General features: G+C 38.1%; 1 protein-coding gene across 2 annotated transcripts in view; it reads left to right on the top strand.

Moving 5' to 3' along the window:
* PREP (prolyl endopeptidase) overlaps positions 1-19,926 on the top strand; it is a 113,305-nt gene extending 93,379 nt beyond the window's left edge. For both annotated transcript variants that reach the window (XM_052781412.1, XM_052781413.1), the window contains exons 11-15: positions 2,681-2,817; positions 8,676-8,770; positions 11,672-11,803; positions 16,586-16,742; positions 19,107-19,926. In XM_052781412.1, coding sequence (XP_052637372.1) covers positions 2,681-2,817; positions 8,676-8,770; positions 11,672-11,803; positions 16,586-16,742; positions 19,107-19,401 — 816 coding nt within the window. In that variant the 3' untranslated portion in view covers positions 19,402-19,926. The remainder of the gene's footprint in view (positions 1-2,680; positions 2,818-8,675; positions 8,771-11,671; positions 11,804-16,585; positions 16,743-19,106) is intronic.
* Positions 19,927-23,012: the final 3,086 nt, after the last annotated feature.

Below are 23,012 nucleotides of genomic sequence, written 5' to 3' on the forward strand. Positions count from 1 at the left end.
AGCTTCTAAAATTAGGCATGAAATACCGTCTTGGGAAATTCTTCTTTTTAGGGCTTGCCCTTTCTAGTTTACCTTAATCTTTGAGATAGAAGCGTGTCCCTTTATTGGTTACATGAATAAACCATTGGACTTGCTTCAGAGATAACACCTAATTTAAAGGTGAGATTGAATCAGTTGTTGAAAATAGTCTATTTGGAGAAGCTTAAATAGCTTCACATATCTCGGTGTTTCACTGAATTGATTTCCAGCCTGCTCCCGTTTGTTCATCTTAGAGGGAGAGGTAATCATTATTTTAGCAAAGATAGGAGTGAAAACTCTTAAATTGCAAATGTCACCTTGACATGCATATTTTTTTTCTGTTGAGTTCTCATTTAATGATATGTTATTTAATCTTAACTGATGATGATAAAAGCCCTATTGAAGTCAGGTTTTGGAGAGTTGTTTTAAAAAAAATAAAAAGCCCCTTGTTCAGAAAGAAGCAGTAAAATTAGCGGCATCCTTTCATCATCAGGAAAGGACTGGCCAACAGCAGTATGTTGCTGGAAACGTAGGAGGGCCAGGTGCTCACTTCATGTGGATTGCCAGCAACAACTGGAGTTGATGGATGGCATTTTAGAGAGGAGTCTCTCTAGAACTCCTCATCACCAGCCTTAGCAGTTCTCCTGCCCATCAGATATTTTATTTGTTTATAGTATTCAGCTAAATACTTAAAATGAAAATCCTTTGTATTCTACTGCAGTGAGTTCTGATGAGTGCTTTTCAGTAAAGATATAGTTATGGCAGTAGTTGGAAACAGTGATTTCCTCTGTGTAAAAAAGCCTTTAGGCTTTTGTTCTGAATTTTTCCATCTGCTGGGAACTGTGAAATACTGAATTTTATCTGGAATATGTCTACAGGTTTTGGTGAAGCCTTCAGAGGTAGATGTGGTTTCATTTGAAATTTCTTACATTTCCTTAGCAATGACTAAATTAAAATGAAATGTGATTATTTTGTTTTCAACATGCCATGTGTATTTACATGTTTCACATTACAGGCAGTGCTCAGAATAAATGTGTTGCACAGGTTCATATTACTGTTGAGGTTCATGTATTATAAAAATAGATTCTGTTGATCGTGTGCTTTATGAAGTGTGGTAGGTCTACTTCCTTCAAAAGCACAGAGGTTGTTAACATGCAACAAATGATAAGAATGTCATTCTTCATTTACTACTTCTTTGTTCTAATTAGTCTAGAAGCTGCAAATAATGATGCTAAAACCAAAGCAATGAAAAGTAGTCAACCAGAACTTTACGACAAGCAGCAAACTGCATTCACAGCCATGTGTTTTGCTTGACTGGCAAAATAAGACACGCTGGATACTAAATTAGAGCATGCAGGCAGATACGTGCATCAAAACAAGATATGGGAACTGTGTTAAGCAATTGCAGCCTATGTTTGTGTACATGGAATTTAGCTTTGAAGTTCACACAGTGCTGTGGCAGTAATAGAAAGACATAGGAAAGCATGTGCTGTGTGGATACTTGGTGTTTTGGGAGCTGATTTCCTGAAAGCCAGCAGGTAGTTCAGTTGTCTTGCTGGATGGGTTTGGGGGTTCTGCAGCATTACGGCTCCTGGTTCTAGCTGCTAGGTAATGCCTGAAAATGCGCCAAGTGCTGCTAAAGTTTCTGTCATGGCTTATCTTACCACCCTGATGAGGTGAAGTGGTTGTTGAGACAGCCTGGAAAGACTGGTGAATGCTTAGTCCACATTTGCTGGATACAAACTTGCCTTGGTGAATTCATGCTGCATGTACAAGTGTGGAGTGGTTAGCTTTTTGCTGTTTTCACAAGGCTTAGTAAGAAACAGTGTCTTCAGCTATTCAAAGTTTACTCTTTTGACTCGAATGCAGTGCGTGGAGTGACTCCATTGAGAAATGTTGTTAATGCCGATGGATTAATACTAAAACCGAAATACTGTGACTTATAGTATCTTTGGCTGTCTGGTTGTGATTAAATTTATGTTTTTACAACCAAAGACTGCTGCATCAACTGATAAAGGAATTCTCTCTGATTTCAGAGGTATAAGACCAGATCTTCAGAGAGTTTTACATATTCAGTTGTTAGTAACATAGCTCTCTGTTATTCAAAACAATGTAATGTTTAGTGGGGTCTCGCTAAGTCACCACTCTACCATGAGTTTGTTTCTCCTCTCTCCACTGTTCTTTAGTGTCTGAAATTTTGAATTTTTTAAAAGGAAAGATTTCTAGAAATTATAATTTTAGATTGGAAATGTGGTTTTAGTTCTGTTCATTCTCCTTGCCAGCTCAGTCTTTGCTGCTTTCATATATGATGGACTGTGCAGTTCTTGCATTTTCACAATGCCAGTCTTCCCTTGCAGAGAATTGTATTGTTTTTGTAGCATTTTCTTAAACCCCCTTTTATGTAGAATTGATGTATAAGATATGTAAAAATGGTACTGTCATACCCTTTGTATTGTCTCATTTTGATACATTTTCCCGAGCTAGTAAGCAACCAAGCAGGTGATGGCCGTTACTGAACCTGACCTGGGCAATTGGTGCAGATTGCTCAGAAAGTTTTACCCATTGGACACCATGGAAGCGATCGCCTCAGATTCTTGTTAACAGCAGTTGTGGAGAGTTATGACAACAACAGCATTTCAGATTTCTTTTTCTCTTGTCTTAGGTTTTCTACCCTAGCAAAGATGGTACTAAGATCCCAATGTTTATTATTCACAAGAAAGGAATCAAGTTGGATGGTTCTTATCCTGCGTTTTTGTATGGATATGGAGGCTTCAACATATCAATTACACCAAGCTACAGGTAAGCGGGGTAATTTATACCTTCTTCTGAAGTATCTGATATTAAGAATTGTCACAGACTGAGGGCAGGGTGGACTATGGATCTGACAGAGTAATACATTTCAGGTCGCTGAGAAGCAAGATGGGGCCCATAAGGACTGCACATCAGTGTCCAGGCACGATTTGTCTGCTTTGTTAGTTCTGAATTCAAGGGGTTTGCCCAGGGTCACAGAAGAAATCTATGTCAGAGCAGAGAAGGGCTGTGCTCTTCTGAGGTTTACAGCAGGCACCCTGCCCTTTGGATTACACCTGAACCTCTTCCTGGTCTGTCACTGAGCTCAAGAGAAAAGCATATGGACATATATTAAGCAAGCATTTGAGCCCTTTGCTAAACTGACAACATAGGAAATTTTCTTTTTTCCAAGTTGAACAATTACCTATGTCAAATTATTATAGAAAATCAAATCTTTGTTTAAATGAATGTAAATAATTAAAATTTGGCTGTATTTCCATATTATACTTTTGAGGAGTTTACATCAGAAGCAAAATTCTGCCTTCCCATAAGATGAGGAAAGACAAAAGATGATTCTGTCCTGAGATGCACAGGATATGGGCTCTGCATATGCAAAGCAATGCATTGTAAACCAAAAATGCTGTGTGCAAAACAGGATTCGTAGCCCTCAAAAGCCATAAGCTTTATTGAATAGGTGATCTCCTTAAAGAAAAGGCTTATTTCTTCATCAAGGGAATTTGAATAGACTCACCAAGAGGCAGTGATTTTCTGTAATACATAAGAAATGCTCCTAAGCAAGGCATGGGAAAACAGAAATGCAAAGGACTGAATGGAGAGCAGTTTTTCAGATGGTAGAAGAGCAGCTCACCAATACAAAAATAATCTATTATGAAACCATCCTATTAAGTTTGGGTGCTACCAGTCTTGCTTTAGAGTCAGCACATTTCAAGAAATCCTTTGTAGTGCTTGCTTTTCCAGGCCACTGTGATTGTATTTCTAGATAGCATTTACAGTTTCTCATCCTTTCTAGCAAATACCTTGTATAACAATGGACCTCCCATCTTTGTGTTCTATGATTATTTGAAAGCTTTTTATCTGCCTTGTAAAGTTACATTTTTAATTTCCTGTGGTTTTTGAGACACACAATTACATAACCAGAATAGTTTTTAAATTCCTTTTTAGATTAGACTCAAGCACTGATTTATTACAGTTTATTGTAGATGCTGAAAACTATGATAAAACTTATCATGTTTTCTTTTTTAAAGTAAATATTATGTATATATTGATTTAAGATGAAATTTCATGTACTGCAGAGCTGACATGAGCTGGCTGTTGGCAAAAGGAGAAGGTATCTCACAGTGCCACCTTCGACCTCCCATCCATTGTCCCTGGTGCTTGCTAGAAGCTTTGCTAAGCTGGTTTACCGTGCAAGAATGGCAGAAAACTATCCTAACAAAACGGAGTGGGTGGTTTTCTGCCATTTTGGCAAGTTAAAAATTGACTCTTATAGGAGTCCTGCAAACAGCAGCGAGAGGGTGCAGCTGACAGAAGAGAGGAAGATAGGAGGTGAGAGCAGTGACATGTCTTCTGAACCCTATGAAACCTTAATTATACAGTTCATAAAATAAGAATATGAATCTGTAACAGTTCCTTAAAAGTAAATGCACAGAGAACTATCAGTCACCTCCAGATCAAAATACATCATCCCACTGACAACGTAAATAAAACACAATTGGCCACACCTCTCTCCTCATTCTCTCCCTGTAATATCAACATATCCCTTCTCAGCCTTTCTCTTTCTAAAAAAAAATGAGAAAAGCCAAAACCTTCAAATGCATTTTTATGTTTAATAACCTTAGAATTGAGTACTTGGTGAGGAAGTGTGTTCCAGGAGCAGGCAGGCAAGATCAGGGAAGGAGATTGTAATAGAGGATTTATGTCAGAAAGGCAGGATACCCAGTTCCCTCTTTACCTGGCAGATCCAAGTTAATGTTTGATTATATCCCCGTTACTATATACTGCAATATTCCACAAGGAGTTTCCAGGTCCAAATGCTGTTCCAGCCACAGCCCAACACCACAATTCGGTCATTTTTTTTCTTGTAGACGCACGAGTGCTAGAAAGCAGCCACAGGATGGTCAAGGCTGAGGCTTGCCACATCGTTCACCTGATCCTGAGCCGAGACATAGCTATGGAAATGCAACCGAGTAGTAGCCTGCTTACTTTTAAAACAAACAAGTTCCTGGATAAATATTCCTGATTTTTTCTTTGAACTTAAGGCTTTTAGAACTTTTCACAAAGCACTCCATCTTCTCTTTTCCAGTGGTTCATGTCTGTCCTGTATTTCTTCAAGCCAGTACAATGTTTTCTCACTGGTATTTTGCAACCATTAATGTGAACCAGCTCTCTGGCTTGGGGAGCTTATTTCTGCTTAATTCACAAACCAATGTTGCTTTTCATCTTTTCTTCAACACAAAAAATGAAAATAAAATCTTTTTCATTGAAAGCAGTAGAAACAAACCAACAGGTTAGAGGATCCAGAAATAACTATGAGAATGATAGGTCAAAGTCATTAAGTCAGTTACAGTAGGGATTTATTTTTGAATACAAGCATGCATCTTTTATATGCTCCTCTGGACTGAAGAGCTGCATTTGGTAGCATTTTGAGTGCCTGCTAGAGCACTGTCATTAATTATACAGCCTGCATAGCGAGTGCAAGCGAAAGCTGATGGAACCGACACCAGTGGCTTGGCAGAGCTGCTGGGGAAGTGCCATCACAAACCCACCTCTAATGCCTCAGATTCGGCTAATTACCCTGCAGGAACCAGCGTGTTTCCCTTCACTGTTCTGTATGTGCCTGTGTGGGTACAGGAGAAACAATTTCTAATACATCCTGGAATACAGCTGATTGTGAACCAGACTGTGAAATTGCATTTCACTGGTACAGGGCCAGCTTGTACCAAGACCTTAAGCAAAGAGGTGGTGCAGGGAGAGACTAAGCCCAGAGAAAGGTCAGGCAACACAGCAACCTGGGGTGCAGAGTGCAAGATTACTCTTTTCAGTTACTTTTTTACCACTCCCTCCTGCTCCACCAAAGCCAAGAAAGCAGCCAAGTCCAGTGACTCAAGTTTTTTTCCCTGTCAGCTGTAATACCTGACAGCAGATCAGTAATTCTGGGAAAGCATTCTTGCTCCTTGAATCACAGCTCCTCACATTGTTCTATATTGTAAAAAACAATACCTGTTTTCTTATTTTTGTCTTGCTCCTTAAGAGAGAGAGGTCTGGAAGGAGTTCTCCAGGGAATGAACTATCTTCTGCTCCCTCCACTGGCTCCTTCCTGACCTTGTTGCCCTTTCCTTTACTCTTTTTCTTTAGCCTGCTCCCAGGAGAGAAGGAAAAACAGGGGTAATGAGCAAAAGGCTAGCAAGACTGTTGGGAAGGGCAGGGAGCCAGACTTTCCTCTGCAGAATGAGACATTTCGTAGGCATCCAGGGCAACTGGCCAGTTTGCTGTGACTCAGACACCAAGATGACTTGAAATCAGATGTGGAAGCAAGAACCCACCTTGAAGAACACAGGGTTGTGTAAGAAACTTAAATCTTGTGCTGTCTGATCACTTGGAATTTTCACTTTTTAAAAAAGTTAATGGGTCCTGATTATATACTTATAAAACCTGGTTCCCTGAACTTAAAAGTCACTTTGAAAAAGCTTGTTACAAGCTCTAGGCACATCTACCTCAAAGTATTGGTCAAGTTAGGGTTCTGACTCACTTTACTACTGACCATACCAGACTGGGTGTTAATTAATAGTCGTTGGTAGTGACATTACTAGATGTATATGCTGGGATATATGGGGTAATGTTTTCTGAAGTGCCTAAATCCCAGTAGTATTGCTGAGAGTGAGCACAGATACACTAAACCTTACTTATAATTTGAGCAGTACAATGATTGTTACCAAACTCTGGACTTTATCCCATTGAGGTTCTGTGTGACAGAAAAATTGTTTGCTTGTGGAAATGTGGACTAGCTTCCTGTAATGAGAGTACTGCATATCCTATGAGATCCTAAGTCACTTAGACCCCTCCAAAAATTATCATTGAGGTACCATCTCTGTTAGAGGAGTCCACAGACAAGATAGGATGCACTCAATACTTTGTTTTTGTATCGTTCACATATTCTTTGCTGGTTAAATATGCTGATCCTTCAAATGGGCATAGTTTCTTTCAGCAGATGGAAGAGGATGGACTTTGTTCTGGAATTTTTTATTTTTTAAATATTCTCAGGCAATATATTTGGGTAGCAAGCTCTTACCTTACCTGCAATTCCTATACTTGCTACGTTTGATCAAGTAAGTTTGGACTAAAAAGTTTCTATTGATTTTGTTTGCAACCGAGACAGGGAGAAGAAGTGCAGAATATTCTGGGAGGTTTTGTGGTTCTAACATACCAAAAACTAAGCAGCCACAAAATCATGAGGCAACCTACTGTCAGGCTACTCCACGTTAGCTGTGTAGCAACCTGTCGAAATTAGGCATCCTGGATTTTGACAGAATAATGCTCTCTGACCTTTGCACAGTGTGCTTATAGAATATCAATCTTGCATCTGATCAGCAGGTCACAGCAATCTAAGGAAAATACAATTCACAGTGATGGACTTCAGAATTGATTTTACAGAAGCAGAGATAATTCATGCCTCCTGAGCCATCTGATGTCCAGAGATAACCAGGCTAGGTGGAAAGTTTTTCCTTTGATGGATTATGAAAATAAAGAAATCTCTTATCAGTTATCCTTCTGCTTTTCTTTTTGTTTCCTTAATCCTTAGTATATATTCTCAAGAACAAGTGCCAGTACATAGATAATTGGTTTGGGAGGTACGAAAGATTTACCTGTTTTGATACTGCATCCACATGAGACACACTGTAGGACTACCATCTTTCAAGGCATTTCTGATAAGCAGTAGAGGGACTTAAAGGTAAAAAGGCCCAATCCTTGCTCTTGTGGTTTAATAGGATTCATTTCTGCAGGCAGTGGTTTCTTGCATGAGCAAAGATTCTAAGTAAATAAGAAATTTCAACCTGCTAGAGGAAAAAAAAGACTTGTTGGGATTAAATTTTAATATTTTACTTGTCTCCTTGGCATATGTGTGGTTTGCCATCTGCAGCTTCTGCTATGTTAAGCTACTACCTCAACATATCAGAGATGTATTTCTCTTCTTAATTGTTAAATATAATTTAAATTACTTCAGTCCCTTTTAAAAAGATAGCAATAGCTTTGATACTTTTGCAATTTGCCATTTAAAAAAATTTATGCTACATTTAGCATTTTAGTCCAGAGAAAAGTCCATTAAGCAGAAGTTGAAAATACCTGCTCAAAAACAAAGATCAAGTACTGATCTTAAGTCTTACTTCTTTGCTTTCTTCATTTGGGCTAAGCCTTCCTTTCCTTTGAAAAAGTGGAGGACCCATGGAAAAGGAACAGTTCAGAAAGCTAAGGGGGTTCAGTGGTACTGCATAGCTCTAGTCCCCATGCTGAAGGCTTTGAAGATAATAAAAAAAAAAAATGGTGACGTGTCCTATGGGGGGTCTTCTGTTAGGCAGAACCACTGGCCACTCTCCTCTGAAGTACAGAACGAAAGGAGGAAGAATGAACCAGCACTGGTTCCTTCCTCTTCTGCGGCTGCAGAGGGTTTCTTTTCCATGGATAACCATTGAAAAAAGCCTGGCTACTCGGGTTTGCCATCAAGGGGGACTTCATTCACAATTTCATCGTTCATTTTGGGAGAGATATTTCCCTCAAAGTATTTTTGTAAAAGTGGTAGGGATATAAAAATTGGAAATTAAAAATAATCCTCTATCTGTTTGCTTTTTCAGTGTGTCAAGACTTATTTTTGTGCAACACCTAGGGGGTGTTCTAGCAGTGGCGAACATCAGGGGCGGTGGTGAATATGGAGAGACATGGCATAAAGGTAAATCAGTCCAAGTAGAGGAAAAAAACTGCAGGCTTAATGAAAATTACAACATTTTCTCTTCACTCCCTCTTCCATACTCACATCTCCTTTTGCCTTTTGCTTATTCTATAGAAAAGTAAATTTTTTCCTTACTCATACGTTAGAGCTGTACGTTGTCTAGTGTTATCTGATGGCTTTTGTTAGATTGTTTTAATTTTTGCAACCTCCTTAAAAATAGCTTTGTACAAACACAATATTTTCCAAGAAAATGACTGCATTTTTTTAAGCAAGATCAAGTTCCCTAGACTTAAGGATTTGAAAATGCAGCTGTTGATCTTGAACTGATTTTCAAAAAAATGTCTGTCTATATTGCAGGGGAGCTGGCTTTCTTTCACATACCTCTTTCATTATTTGCAGGTGCACATGACCCCACAATTCTAGATCCCCAAGACAACAGCACTGACTATTTAGATTCTATTGGTATCACACAAAAAAAAACCCCAAACCATTCGCAGAACCGTACAGAAGGTGTGAACTTTTGAATTCAGAATTTAACTCTTCTAGATTGTTTTTGCACAACTAATGAATAGACCCTTCTTTACATTTCATGAATGTGATTGAAGTTCATATGAAAACAATCAGCTCCAGAAGTGCAGTGATGTGTCTTCCCCTCCACATTCTCTTAGGGGTCCTAATTCTTGGAGGCAGGCATTTGACCTTTTGGGGTTTTTTAAGCTGACTTTTATGCTGCAGGGAAACCAAGTCACTCACTACAAAACCTTGTCAATCTCTTTTCCCCTTTTCTTACTATGTATTTCTCTCCACGTTTTTCCCATCCAATCCTCATCTTAATCCTTTGATTGTCCAGTTACCTTATTGTTGACAATTTTCTGCATCCCTTCACCAGAGGAAAAAGCTGGAAAAAGTCCTACTCATCTCTGTAACTTACCCATCATTATTTAATGGTGACGCCTTATTCATATCCCAAGAATCTGGTGGATAAGTTGCTGGAGATGTTGTGAGCAAGGCAAATGCATCAAAACAGTGGTGTTTATGATGCAGCAATTTGCCATGGGAGTAATCCATAATAACTTTTTATCAAACAGAACGGTATTCCCAGATCATTACATCTTGGTTTTACTATTTCATCTGCAGTAACTTTTTGTCTGGGTCATTTCCTCACAATTGAGTTAAATATGTAATAGTTTCATAAATAGAAGCGATATATGCTTGCAGATACAGGATATTATTGCTAAAGATGAAGTATCCTTCATTAATTTTAATTTGCCAATTGGTTTGTAATAAGTTTTAATAAAATTTATCTTAATATGGTAATGCTTCTTTGGTCCACCTATTTCCTGCTTAATTTTTACCCAAGTCTTTTATTGCAGATGCATAATAAGATACATATCTGTTCTTTGTTAATTCCAGAAGCAATTACAGAAGTCTGTTTACTTAGGTTTAATTGTATAGATAAGATTCTGACCTTACACCAGACCAGAGCTTTGAGCAAAGAGCAAGATTTATTTCTCCTTTATTGCCACACGTTTGAAGACTTTGTTGTTGTCCCAGTATGTCTCTTCAATTGTCTTGTTAATGTGAGAATGATGTGTATCTGTTAAAAAAAATAAAAAATCAAAAAAGGTACTGGTCCCAGTTCTACAAGATCTGTGTGGCTAAATGTCTTACCAAACTTTTGCAACATAGAAATGAAGCATCCAGTGTAAACTGGATGGACAATGGAGATAAAGACACCCCTCCAGGTTATAGCTCCTCTCAACTTATTTTAGGGTAGAATTCATTGTCCTGGAGGTTCCTGAACCATAGTGGGAAGCTTAGGCAATTAGCTTAAAATAAACATCCAGCTTTTAAACAAAGTAGAGGGAAATGGAGTTCCACTTCTGCATCCACTGAGCCCCTCTTACCTGGCTGGATCACAGCCTTTGCGACATGAATATGAGAATTTTCTTTCTAGTTCCCATTTCTTACTAGCATTTAATTGCCTGAGAAAGAACATACCAGGTCTTAAGGTAGAATAACCTTCAAGGAGAAGCCAGTTTTAGTCTCTTGCCAAACAAGCATCTAAAGCAGGAAGATTATGAGATTTGGTCAACTGTGAGTTCTCTAGGCTGATATTCTTCTGCTCAAATAGTTGAAAGATTGTAGGGCAAAACCATCCTTTTTCTTCCCTATCCTGCCCTGCAAAATTTTTTGTTTTGAGAACTGGAAGTCTTACCAATGATGGCATCTGGACCTATATTTTCAGTCATGATTTATTCCTCGTACATCTGACCATATTTGGAATTTTGTTCAACAGGATGGCAGCATCTTAAGCATTTCCATATTGATAGTTAATTAATAAAATTTCAAACCAAGATGCAACTCTGAAGTCCCTTTTTGACTGTAGATATATATCATCTGATTTGAAAACAACTAATAGAAAAAAATTACCAGCCACATATTCTAAGTCCAGGAAATTAGAAGTGCTTATTTTATATAGCTTGTTTTGTAAGCTGAAGCTTTATTGCCTTAAGAAACTGTCACTGAGTTTAATGCTGTTAAAGTCCCATTAGATCTAACCTCAAGTGGATTGTATGTGGTCATTTTATACATATTTTGCAATGCAGAGCTTTTAGCTTTAATTTTACTGGTTAGGAACATTACCTGGCACTCACTCTACAGTATAGGTATGTATTATTCAGAGTTTCTGAAAGCATTAGAATTATCGACAGAACCATCTTATACCCTCTCTGTGTTGAAAGAATCTTTCATTTTTGCTGTCTTTCTGAGCTGCATCAATTATTAAAATGTTCATGAAACTGGAATTGTTCCCAGGTATTTTTGCACACATGTTTTTCTGAAGAGATGGTATCAAATGGATTTTATGGCATCAACTGATTTGTTTTATTTGTGTGCTAGGTGGTATCTTGGCCAACAAACAAAATTGCTTTGATGACTTTCAGTGTGCTGCCAAATACCTCATCAAGGAAGGCTACACATCTCCAAAGAAGTTGACTATTAATGGAGGCTCAAATGGGGGCCTCTTAGTTGGTAAGAACTGCTCATATTATTTCCTGGGTTTGGTGCTGGGTTTATCAAAGTAACCAAATAAAAATTTATGAGATCCTTTTTTTCATAAGTTGCCAGAATGTCAATGCATTATTATATACCAGGTGTTAAATATATACAATTGTTCTTCATTTGCTGTTTGCATAGGACATAGGGATTCTGCAGTCTCTGGCAAAGGCTGACTGTTAAAAGCCATACTTAAAATTACTGTCTTGTGTGGTAGAGCTAACCCTGTGGTAGAATCACACAGTAAGTAAGAATGCTTTAAAAAACATTCATGGTTTGATTTTTCTTTCTTAAGGCTAACCATTACAAATCACTGAATAACCAGAAATCTGTTATGTAGCATTGGGAAACTTTGTGTGGTCTGTAGCATAAGCCAGAATCCCATGTCCTGCAATCCTTCCGTCAGAGTTTCTTGATCACTCTTTCTGTAGTCATGCATTCTTGTTCTTAGAGGACAAATGAAAACATGACAGTTCTGTGTTTAAAGTGTTTGTACAGGGACACGTAACAATTTGACTCTAACTTTCACTGTGTAGTTAAAGCATGACCACAGATAAAATCATTAATTTCTCTGGTGAGAAACGTAAAATACAAGTACAGCTACTTGAAAAAGTCATGAGCTTTTGAGGGACTGTGTAAATGTAGTACTTTTTTACAAATGCATCTTGTTCACGTATAATTCACTGCTGTGTTCTTAAATTCAAGGAAATTAATAGCCTCCTTTCAAACAGAAAAGCTTGTCACAAAAATGTCTCATAGTCTAAGCAGTATTTAAAGAGCTACAAAATTTATTCCTGATTAAATCCCTGTATCTGACAGCAGTAGAAGAAAAATGAAGGTGATTTTGTTCAATTTTGAAAGGAGAAGGAAATGCAAATGAATAATATTGGGGTTGGTTTGTTTTTTTTTTAAATAGCACAAAAGGCATGTGACAGTATGACAGAGTTGAGCTACTCGAGAAGAAAAAAAAAGGCATTTCAAGTTCATAAACCACTGATTTGTAGAAAATAAGCAGGTTTACTAGGCCCACTCTTTGCTTGCTCTTCTTTTTATACTCTTCCCTATTTATCTGCTGCTGAATGCTGGCTCTATTGATTTTTTTATTTTTCAGTGAACTAGCATCCAGCATAAGAAACAGGATTTGGACTTATACAGATCTTTGGTCTAAGCCATCTTGGCTATTCCTGCATTCTTATATTTAAAAAGCAATTGTTTTAAAGATAAATAACAAGTACATGTAAAGTTGTATTTTTGCTTTCTGCTTATATGCTTCTTGGTTACAGGTGGCAGGAGGTATTTGTGCATTGTAAATAAGAGCAGCAGTAGAAATGGATAAATATGGTAAAGGATTAAAGGGTTTGCACACCACTGGGAGTGCAAGCATTGCCCAGGTCAATTTTATGTGAGCGTAAATGTGTATTTGGAAATGCAGTTAAACTTTCAACATGTTACATAGCTTCTGAAAATACTATTTTATGGTTACATGGACTTCAGTTTCAGTCAGGATGAGATTCATACTACCCAGCTTTAGTCATAAAAAACCTCTGTTTCTGGCTGAACAAGTCAACTGGGCTCCTTGTTTAGGTAAGGGGAAGCAAGTGACATCTGCAGAGCATACATCATTCCTGTAGGAGGCAGGTGTTAGGAATCTAGACCTCCCTGCTCTGAAAAATCTCTTGTTAGAAACCTTCCCTTGCACTTGCAGATGGATTACAATCCAGCTGGATTTCCATGCTCTTGATGAGCCAGATAGGGATTTTCCTTGACTGGGTGGCATTAGGTGAATTTAGGAAATTCTTGTAAGTGCTGTTTCATCAAAGCAGAACTAAATTTTGCAGTAGTTGTTCATGCAACACTAGAGAGCATAACTCATACTTTAAGTGCAAGGACCCACTGCCAGATTTCCTCAGTTCTCATTTATTGAAGAAAAAACTGACAAGGAAGAGTATTGTCACCCTTCCAAAATGCTATTTCCTTTTAGTCTGACTAACAGGAGGTGTCTCTGAGGAGTGCCTCATTCAACTGAAAAACAAGACTTCCTTGTCCTGCAGTGTGATCCCAAAGCTAAGTAGAACAGCACAGCTGTGAGCTGAAAACCTCCTTCATGCAAATACAGTGTTTGACCTCTCATGTTTGCTTAGGCAAACAGTTCTGAGGTTTTGAAATCTTGCTTTCGTACTGAATTTTAAAGCTCAAAGTATGTGTAAAGGAGTAGAATTCACGAATAAATTGTTGTTCCAGGTTACAGTTTATTAATGCATATAATTAAGTATTATGGCTAATTAAAGGGGTGCAGTGGGAATGGATGAGTGTCTCCATAAGTGGTTTCTTACTGAAGTAACTATTTGGGGAACTAAGAGCAGCAATTTTTTATAAAAACCTGAGCAACAAACAGTGCTTCAAGAGACACTCTGCAATAAAGAGTATTAAAATTAATGTTAATGATAGTTGTTTTGGCTTTCTTTCCTACCGGAATATAATTTATGTTCATAAAAGGAAATGACGTGAAGGGGAGGGACCTGATCAAAAGCTTCAGTTAAAAGGATAAAGAGCCTGTACGCGGCAGCTATTTAAGGCACTGTATATACCTTATGAAGATGGCTCAGAAAGGACCCAGGAAGAGTTAGCATAGCCACATATCAGAGATAACCAGAAGTAAAATCGCATGCTTCAGAAAGTAGAAATCATGTTCAAATGAAGAAAATAGGGTAGAGCGTAAACTCTGACAGGGACTGACGGACCACAGGAGACTGATGAGCAAATTGCTTCCAATATAAAGATTAGCAATGAAAGCTTTCTATGCACATCAGAAGCAGGAAGCTGGCCAGAGGATCTGTGGGACTTACAGGTTAGTGAGGTGTAAAAGCATCACTAAAGAAAGATAATGGCAAAACAGAACAACTAAATGGTCTATTTGTACTGATGTTCCCTCCTGAAGAGCATGGGGAGTTCCCTTGCACCAGAGTCTCTCTCCATGGGGAATACTCTGAGGAGCTGACTCAAGCTGAAGCATCAGCAGAAGAGTTTTGGAATAAATCAATCAAATGAAAAGTAGTGTGTTGCCAGGACCAGATGGTGCACATGCAAGATCTTAAGTGAGCTCCAATATGAAATTGCAGGCTACTAAGCCTGAATATGTGAGGAACAGAAGGGGGCAAGTATAATGCCAATTTTTAAATGGTTCATGGTGATCCACAAGCTGCAGATGAGTAAATCTCACTTCTCTAATGGGCAAACCTATTGAAACCAATAAATAATAGCTGACATATAAGGAAGAGTTTTGCAGGCTGAAGTTACATCTTGCACATCTATTAGAGCTATTTGAAGGAGTCAGGCAGCATATGGTGCTTGTGACAGTGATCTGGGTGAGGAGTTATTCTTGGATTTTCAAAAGCTTTTGACAAGGTCCATTGCATAAGGCTATGCAAGAAAGTTCTTGCTGAGCTGGCAGCAAGGTTGTGTCATAGCAATATCCTGGTTAGCAGGAGGCAAAGAATGGGAATAAATGATCCATTTTTGCAATGGGCAAAAATGAGGAGATACAAGAATTTGGGAAAGAGTATACCTACGTCTGGATGCACAGTGATTAGTTCTGAATTAAGAAAGGCATTCTGGGATCCGTTGTAGTACTTATGTGAAAATCTCAGTGCTCTTATTTCTTAAAACTAAAAAAAAAGCAGGGGAATTTGTAAAATCACCAGGCAACAGATTTAAATCAAGCAACAGAAATTGGAATTGGAGAACTTACTGCTACAGGGTATGATGAACACTAGATGAATAAACATTAAGAAAGGAAATAGATGTATTTACGGAGAATATGTGTTTTGATGGCTGTTCAACAGAATGGCTGGAGATAACTCCAGCTTAGGGAAAACCTAAACAACTAGTTCAAAAGCTGATAATGTACAGCAAATATCTCCCAGTATTTGCTCAATGCCTTTTCCCAGAGCATTTGTCAATTGCCACTCTTATAAATTGAACACTGAGCTAGATGGGCCTACTGTGGTTATTTTTAAAACATGAGGCAAGCATTATTCTTAAAGGAATTGTCCCTTCCAGTAGTAGGAAGGTGGAAATCATAAAAAAAGAAAATACAACAGTAATTTGCTTTATTAAGATGAGGTTATTCCTCTAATTTTGTAGTAGTCTGCTTTTATCAAAACTGTTTTCATAGGGGTTTACACAGTAATTATGGAAGAAAACTTTCATCAATAAATGGAGGGCTTTTGCTCCTCAATGCCTTTTTCTTTGTTGATACTAATATTAAAAGTTTAGACAGTGAATGGTTTAGGAAACTTCAATTCAGTAGTCCAAAAGCTCATGTATTTTAAAATTGCATTTCTCCTCTAAACCCAATTTGCTAGTTTGGAAGGCAGTTTTCAAAGAACAGCATGTTTCCCTGAAGAACAGGGAAATAGCTCTTTAAGTTCTTTTGAACATACCATCTTCGGGAGTTATAATTTTTATCCATTTGTTTATTTGCTTTCAGTTTTGCTTAAAAGCCTATTTGACTTCATATTCACTGGCAGTCTTCTCCCAGTGCAATTAGGTTTATATCAGATATTTTATACTGAAGTTTTCTGGTATTATATGGTAATCTGTATTTCTTCTCACATTGTTTTAACTTAACAGTTTTACCTCGTTTATAAAAGACAGCTTTTTGGAAGTTGGTCTTTCATGAACTGGGCAGTGGACCTTTCACTGCTGAGCTGAATTCTTTAAAATATGAATACTAATAGAGTTGTTTTCCTGTTGAAGCTGCCTGTGCAAACCAGCGCCCTGACCTATTTGGTTGTGCTATTGCCCAAGTGGGAGTGATGGACATGCTCAAGTTCCACAAGTACACCATTGGCCATGCGTGGACCACTGACTATGGTTGCTCTGACTGTAAAGAGCAGTTTGAATGGCTGTGCAAGTAAGTGCCTTTAAATACTTCTGTGGTTGTTAAAATGCATAGTCTGCTCAATGGTTCCAGGTTGTCATGATCAATAGCTATTCTAAGAATTATTTCATCCTTTCCCACACTGGATTTGGGGAGTTCAGCATTTCCTTACAAGTCAGTTTTGCATGAAAGACTTATCTTCAAAGCCCTGTTGAGTCAACTGGTCATATTTTCTAAGACCTTGTTGTACTAGCAGCTTTAACAACTCATAAGGTTTTCTTTCTGAATAATGACTCCTTTAGACTCTCACAACAGCGTATTCTCAAGTGAACCACTACATAAATTGTATTTTTTATGATGGGGGAGAGACAATCAGCATTGTGAATTATATTATACAATGTGGATGGGATTTATCTGTAGGAATTGAATGGCAGTAGACCATAACAGGATATTAATTCATTTCTTAACTCCTTGCTGAAATGTCTGGAAAGATTATTTAAAAAAAAAAAAAGAGAGGGAGAGACAGCAGTGCAAGAACAGAAATGATCTGCACATTGGATATGGCTAATAATGAGTGTGTTAGAATAAGTGCCATCATTTAAAAACATTTTTCTGGAACCTCATTTTCTGTTATTGCATTTGTATTCCTTTAATAATGAAGATTGACATTCTAGGAGAATGCTTCAGACACGCTAAACAATTTGGCTGGTCTGAAATTTAATAGAGTGTTTAGATATTAAAAAGTACATGTGCTACAAGTACACTGAGATCTAACTTGATCTAAAGCTTTATTAAAAAAAAAAAAAAAAATCAATGTCAAGTCCGAATACTAGATGATCAGTTGGGCCTGTTGTAATTAGATTGTTTCAAAACCTCCAGTTGTCCAATTTATGCTTTCAGTGGCAAACACATTTTTGTAAACACAGTGCACAAAACAATTAACAAATTTCATAATTCATCTTTTATCAATAGATAACTTAGATAAAAGATTAACTGTTATAAAAATGATCCAAATAATCTCCATGATTTTGGACACTGCCTGCACATCTGTGAATTGAGGTATTCTGAAGAGGTGAAGTAGAAGCAAAGTTTTAAATTCATTCTGTGATTAGGAGAAATGCATCTGGGGGAAGTAGTCACTCCATACCTACTTACACACATGCTTACTCACAAAATCTCAATGCATAATTTTAGAAACATCTTATATGGCAATACCTGAAGTATTTCTGTGCCTCCTTTTGAACAGCTGGCAATTGCTTATCCAATGTAGGAAGATATATCTGTAATGTTGCTTAGGTGTTGCCTTTAGAGATACCCAAAAAATGCATAAGGCAAATGGTAGTGTGTAGTGACTATCATTTAACTTCTTTTCAAAATGAGTCATAGTCTGCAAATTCACTTACGTTGTTCCTTAGATGAAAATGAGGAAGCCAGGAATCTGTTAGGCTAGACGTTCAAATATTGTCATGTGTTCTTAAAAATAATTTTGGACTTACTTAATGGCTACCTCTCCAAGTGGGGAAATTCATTCAAAAATAAAGCAAAATTTCCTTCTGTATTTTCTGTCATGAAATAGGGGGAAAAAATAGTATCCTATTCTTGATTTAAGGAATGTAACTTTCTTCCTAGGTGTAGCTTTTCTAAATGAAGTATGAAATGGTTAGATGGAATTCTGTGTAACTTACTATTATGGTTAATTTCTAATGCTAGAGAGTATTTTGTGTTGAGATATGTAGATACACCTTTTATGTTACAGCAGCTAAAAGATGTAAATTCTCCTGCAAAGAAAGCAAATTTTGAAAGTTAGATTATTCACTGCTCAAAAAATAGGAATCAAGGTCATCTATTGAAAGCAGGAAAACTTACAGTTCTCCTTTCAGTTTCCTGCATGTTGTTCCCTCAGAGTTATGTTCGTGTCCAAAGGTGGCCTAAATATTGGAGGGAGCAAATTTAATAACTGTACAGCACTTCTGGCTTACCATCAGAGACTGTTTCCAAATTTGCATGAAGAAGCCATCCACGTGCAGACCTGGACTATATACATACGCTGGGAAAAAGTCTCAATTTCGCTGTTTCCCAGCAGGATGGATCCTGCTGTGGATTTGACAGCTTTTGCTGCAGTTTCCCTGTTGCCCGTTCCTGGTATTTTTGGCATTTCTGTGAGACGTATGCATATGCTTCTCTGAAATTAAAGAAGTGTACTTGCTTCACATTTGAGAGCCAGAGATCTGTGGCCACTACCACGTATCAGTTGCCAGTAGTGCAATTCTGATTTATGCAACTGAGAACTGAGTATTCTGAGTGCTATCAAATGCCACTGTGACGATTTCTCTATGAGAGAACCTTCTTGTTGAGTCTTGAGGAAAAAAAGTGTAAATACTTGCATGCTCTTCTCAGGTACTCTCCGCTTCACAATATCAAACTACCAGAAGAAGATGGCATCCAGTACCCCTCTACGCTGCTTCTCACAGCAGACCATGATGATCGTGTGGTCCCTCTACATTCACTGAAGTTTATCGCTACTCTGCAATATGTTGTGGGCCGAAGCCGTAAACAAACCAATCCACTTCTCATCCATGTTGACACCAAGGCTGGGCATGGAGCAGGAAAGCCAACTGCTAAAGTTATAGAAGAAGTGTCAGATATGTTTGCTTTTATAGCACGATGCCTAAATCTTGATTGGATTGAATAGGCAAAATGCTTATTTCTGTCTCCTTTAGAAAACAAGGGCTTTAACACCATTTAAGACCAACCAGACTACTACTTGGTGTAGTACTTACATTTAAGAACTGCAGTTTAATATTTTATTGATCCAGCCTGCTATGGAGTTTTGATCTTCTGTGCTTCCCTCTTTTTGGCATTTCTTTGAATTTCATTTCTACTGCGTTCCAAAGTACATTTTGAAAAGCATGTTCAAATAAATAGCTGAGCTCCTGTTGGTGCTGTTGTGAACATTTAGATTCCAGAGTTAGTGCTAGTTAAGCTTATTTCCTGTAAACAATTTGAATGTATTTTGCACCTATAAACATATCCAGATCATCTGTAATTAAATGTAAGTACTGTGCACATACAAGAACTCTGAGCATACTTTATTTACACAGTAACTTATTTAAGAATGTAAATTGAAGGTGTTCAGTGATAACCATGAAATACTGAAGAGACAGTAATCTGGGTAATTAAGTCAAATATTATTAAAAAGCTTATATTACATGCTGTTCGTAAGTGTGTTACAGTCTATAATAATAATGTTGCTAAATTGTTCTTTCTTTCCAAAGAGACTTCAAAATGTCACCAGTTTTCTCTTCTGTCATTTATTTCCACACAAAGAGAAAATTGGAGGCCAAAAAACTTGAAAAATTCTTAGATTTTCACTGTAATCTCAGTCAGGCTACACAGATATTCTTCAACAACCCGTCTGCTGTTAGCTCTGTAACTATTTCTGAAGAGTAGACCAGATACTGGTTTAAAAAAAAAAAAAGAAAAGAAAAAAAATCACCCCAACCCAAAACCACAGCTTTGTCCAGATTGTTCCAAGTTCAGTTTTTCCTGATGCCTTTGACAGAACATTCTCTAACAAGCCAAAATCTAGACATACATATATAACCTAGTTCTGGCTGCAGAACAACAAGAGCTCATAGTCACACTCCCTAATGATTTGACGCAGACACATTGTTTGAACTGCCATTTCATATCTTTTCCATGTAGGCTGTAGAGCTATAAAGTAGATGTGAGTATTTGCCTACTAGCTATCTAAACTCTGATGCACTGCAGCAATTAGGGTTTGATTTTGCAGCGCAAAGAAGTATTCTACCAATTATTATTAGTCTTGTTGCCCCTCCAGAAAACACTGCTGCTTCTCAGTTTTGGATAAACTGATATATTCTTCCAGAGTCACGCCTGTCATTTCTTTCATACTTAGACCCTAAGGCCTGTATTTTAACTCTGGGCTCAAGAGTTTCATCTCTAAGCAAATAGTGTCTCAGCCCAGGAAGAGGAGGGAGTGGTAGAAAAGGAAGGAGTATAGCAGCAAAATTAAAAATAAATTTGCACCATATTCACTCAGTGTTTCTCTCATGCTCTGGGGCTTCTGCTGATTCCCTCTGCAATCCAGGAAGGATCATGCATCCCAGGCCCTTATGCATAATTTGATTTTAGGAGGGGGAAAAAAAAAAGATTTCTGCTTTCCTATGAAATACCACACCTAAAACCTGTATGTGATCAGGGGTTTATTTGTGATGCACAGGTATTACAGTTTTACCAGATACTTTATAGACTGGTGCATTCTGATCACAGCATTGAATTTAACAATCAGAATAGGGAGTTGAGGGATGATTGGGTTTTTTTCCCTCCACATTGTGAAAACAGGGTTCAGGTTCAGCACCCCCCTTTTCCCAGAGGTATGTGAACTGCTTTCCATGATCATCTGGGAATTTTCAACAGCTTCCCTGTGAGGCAGAAACAAAGCACACAAAGCACTGTCATCTCCACTTGTAACACCTTAGGGTTGCGGCATCTGGCCTTTTCCTGAATGTTACAGGTATCATCAAGAGGACAGAGCTTCACCTCTGAGACGAGAGCTTTGCAGGACAGTGTGTGTGGAAAACATGGCCCTCAGGCGTTCGTGAAATAGAGCTGAACTGTGTCGGCGCATTGAACTGCAAAGGCTTGGGCACAGCCACCTCAGTGATCTCTTCAGGTCTTTGTTCCTAAAAATGCTTTTCCTTGTTCTCCAGCTGCTCAAACACAAAACTTCTGGCACGGGTTAAAAATCACTTATTTTCCTCCTGAAGCTTTCTGCTGAAGCTGAGTTCTCTGGCTCCGTATCAGGGCAGATGACCTGTAATGTGGGGAGTTTGGAAACAAACATTTCCCTTTGAGTGGCAATCAAAATAGTATTGAAGGTGAAGCTGGCTTGCTGGAGACACCACTCACGAAATAAGAAGTGTTCGAGAGTAGAACTGTAGAATGCTGCTACCTCTGTTGGGAAGGCATTGTGTTTCTGTAACAGGGTCTTAATGTCAACATTTTAATCCTGGCCAAGTCCAGGATTCAGGTGCCAAAAAAGTGATGATGCAGAGCTGTCCTATGAGCTGAGTTGCTCCTTTTGGTACAGAAAGGGTCATGCTCCAACTGGAATCTGTAATTAACTCTGAGCGAGTAATGCTCTTGTAATATAGTGGGATTTAAACCTTCAGGGTTTGGATTAAATAGAGCCAAACCATTCCTGCTGTATAAAACCTAATGAAATCTCTGTTAGTCTGGTTTCAAGGTTAACTTCTTTTCTCTGCAGTGGAAATACTGTTTTATCAAGAAGCTCTGTATATTGTGCCTTTATTTCCAGTACGTGAAGCAAAATTCACTAGCTGGGCAAGGTAACCTCCTCACAACTATCTGATTTTTCAAAATCATGTTTCTTAGAAAAATAGATACCAATGTTTTGTGCCAAGATCAAAACCAGAAAAATCTTTAAAGTCCTGTAAGAGGCTTATGCTACATGAACCAAAATCTGTTTTTAAGTGGAAATAAATGAACTTTTTACCTATTGCTCCTTCTGATACTCTTCACAACTAATGTAAAGATCTTAGTTGTCTTTGCTCCCATGAGAATACATTTGCATCAGAGTTGATTTATGTGAAAAAGGTCAGAAGTATTTTTAAAAGCTGAGTCTTCATATTCTTCACAGAAAGAGATATTTGAATTCCTTTGCATCAGAGTTAATTTACATTTCAGTAGCTGGGAAAAAAAAAAGATGCTGACTTTAGATAGGTGCTGCACCTTCCCCAGCAATGTAACCACCAAGATCTAAGGGTGGAAGAAGGGCAGCTGGCCTGTGGATATGTAAGAATAAAGGACGCTCAAGACAGAGTTTGGAGACACCTGTTCCTGGCACCTAGGACTTCTCCTGTTTCACCAGGATCTTCTTGACTTGACTCTACTTTGCCATCTGTCTGTAGGAAGGCAGAGACATGAGCAGCAGTACTTTTGGATTTGATATGGCAAGAAACAGCTTTCAAACATCTATGTTGTCAGGTCATTTATTTATTTTTAGCCTGAGGTAGCCCCTCAGGATTGCCTAAAGATCTGCTTATAGACTCTTCCTGACAGCCTCTCCTATGAAAGGGGTTTTCCAAGCTGAGTAGGATTTAGGGGGGAGGGCCAAGGGAGGGACTTGGAAGCCAAGCTAATAAGCAACCACCCAATTTTCTGCCAAGCTCTTCTACTTTGAAAATCTTTAGTAGACAGCTTTTGTGCAATTGCCTCTCTGTGCAGGCCTCTCAGGATTTGGATAGTCCATGCTGTTTG

The sequence above is a fragment of the Harpia harpyja genome, chromosome 3 (genome assembly GCF_026419915.1).
Source record: "Harpia harpyja isolate bHarHar1 chromosome 3, bHarHar1 primary haplotype, whole genome shotgun sequence".
NCBI lineage: Eukaryota > Metazoa > Chordata > Aves > Accipitriformes > Accipitridae > Harpia > Harpia harpyja.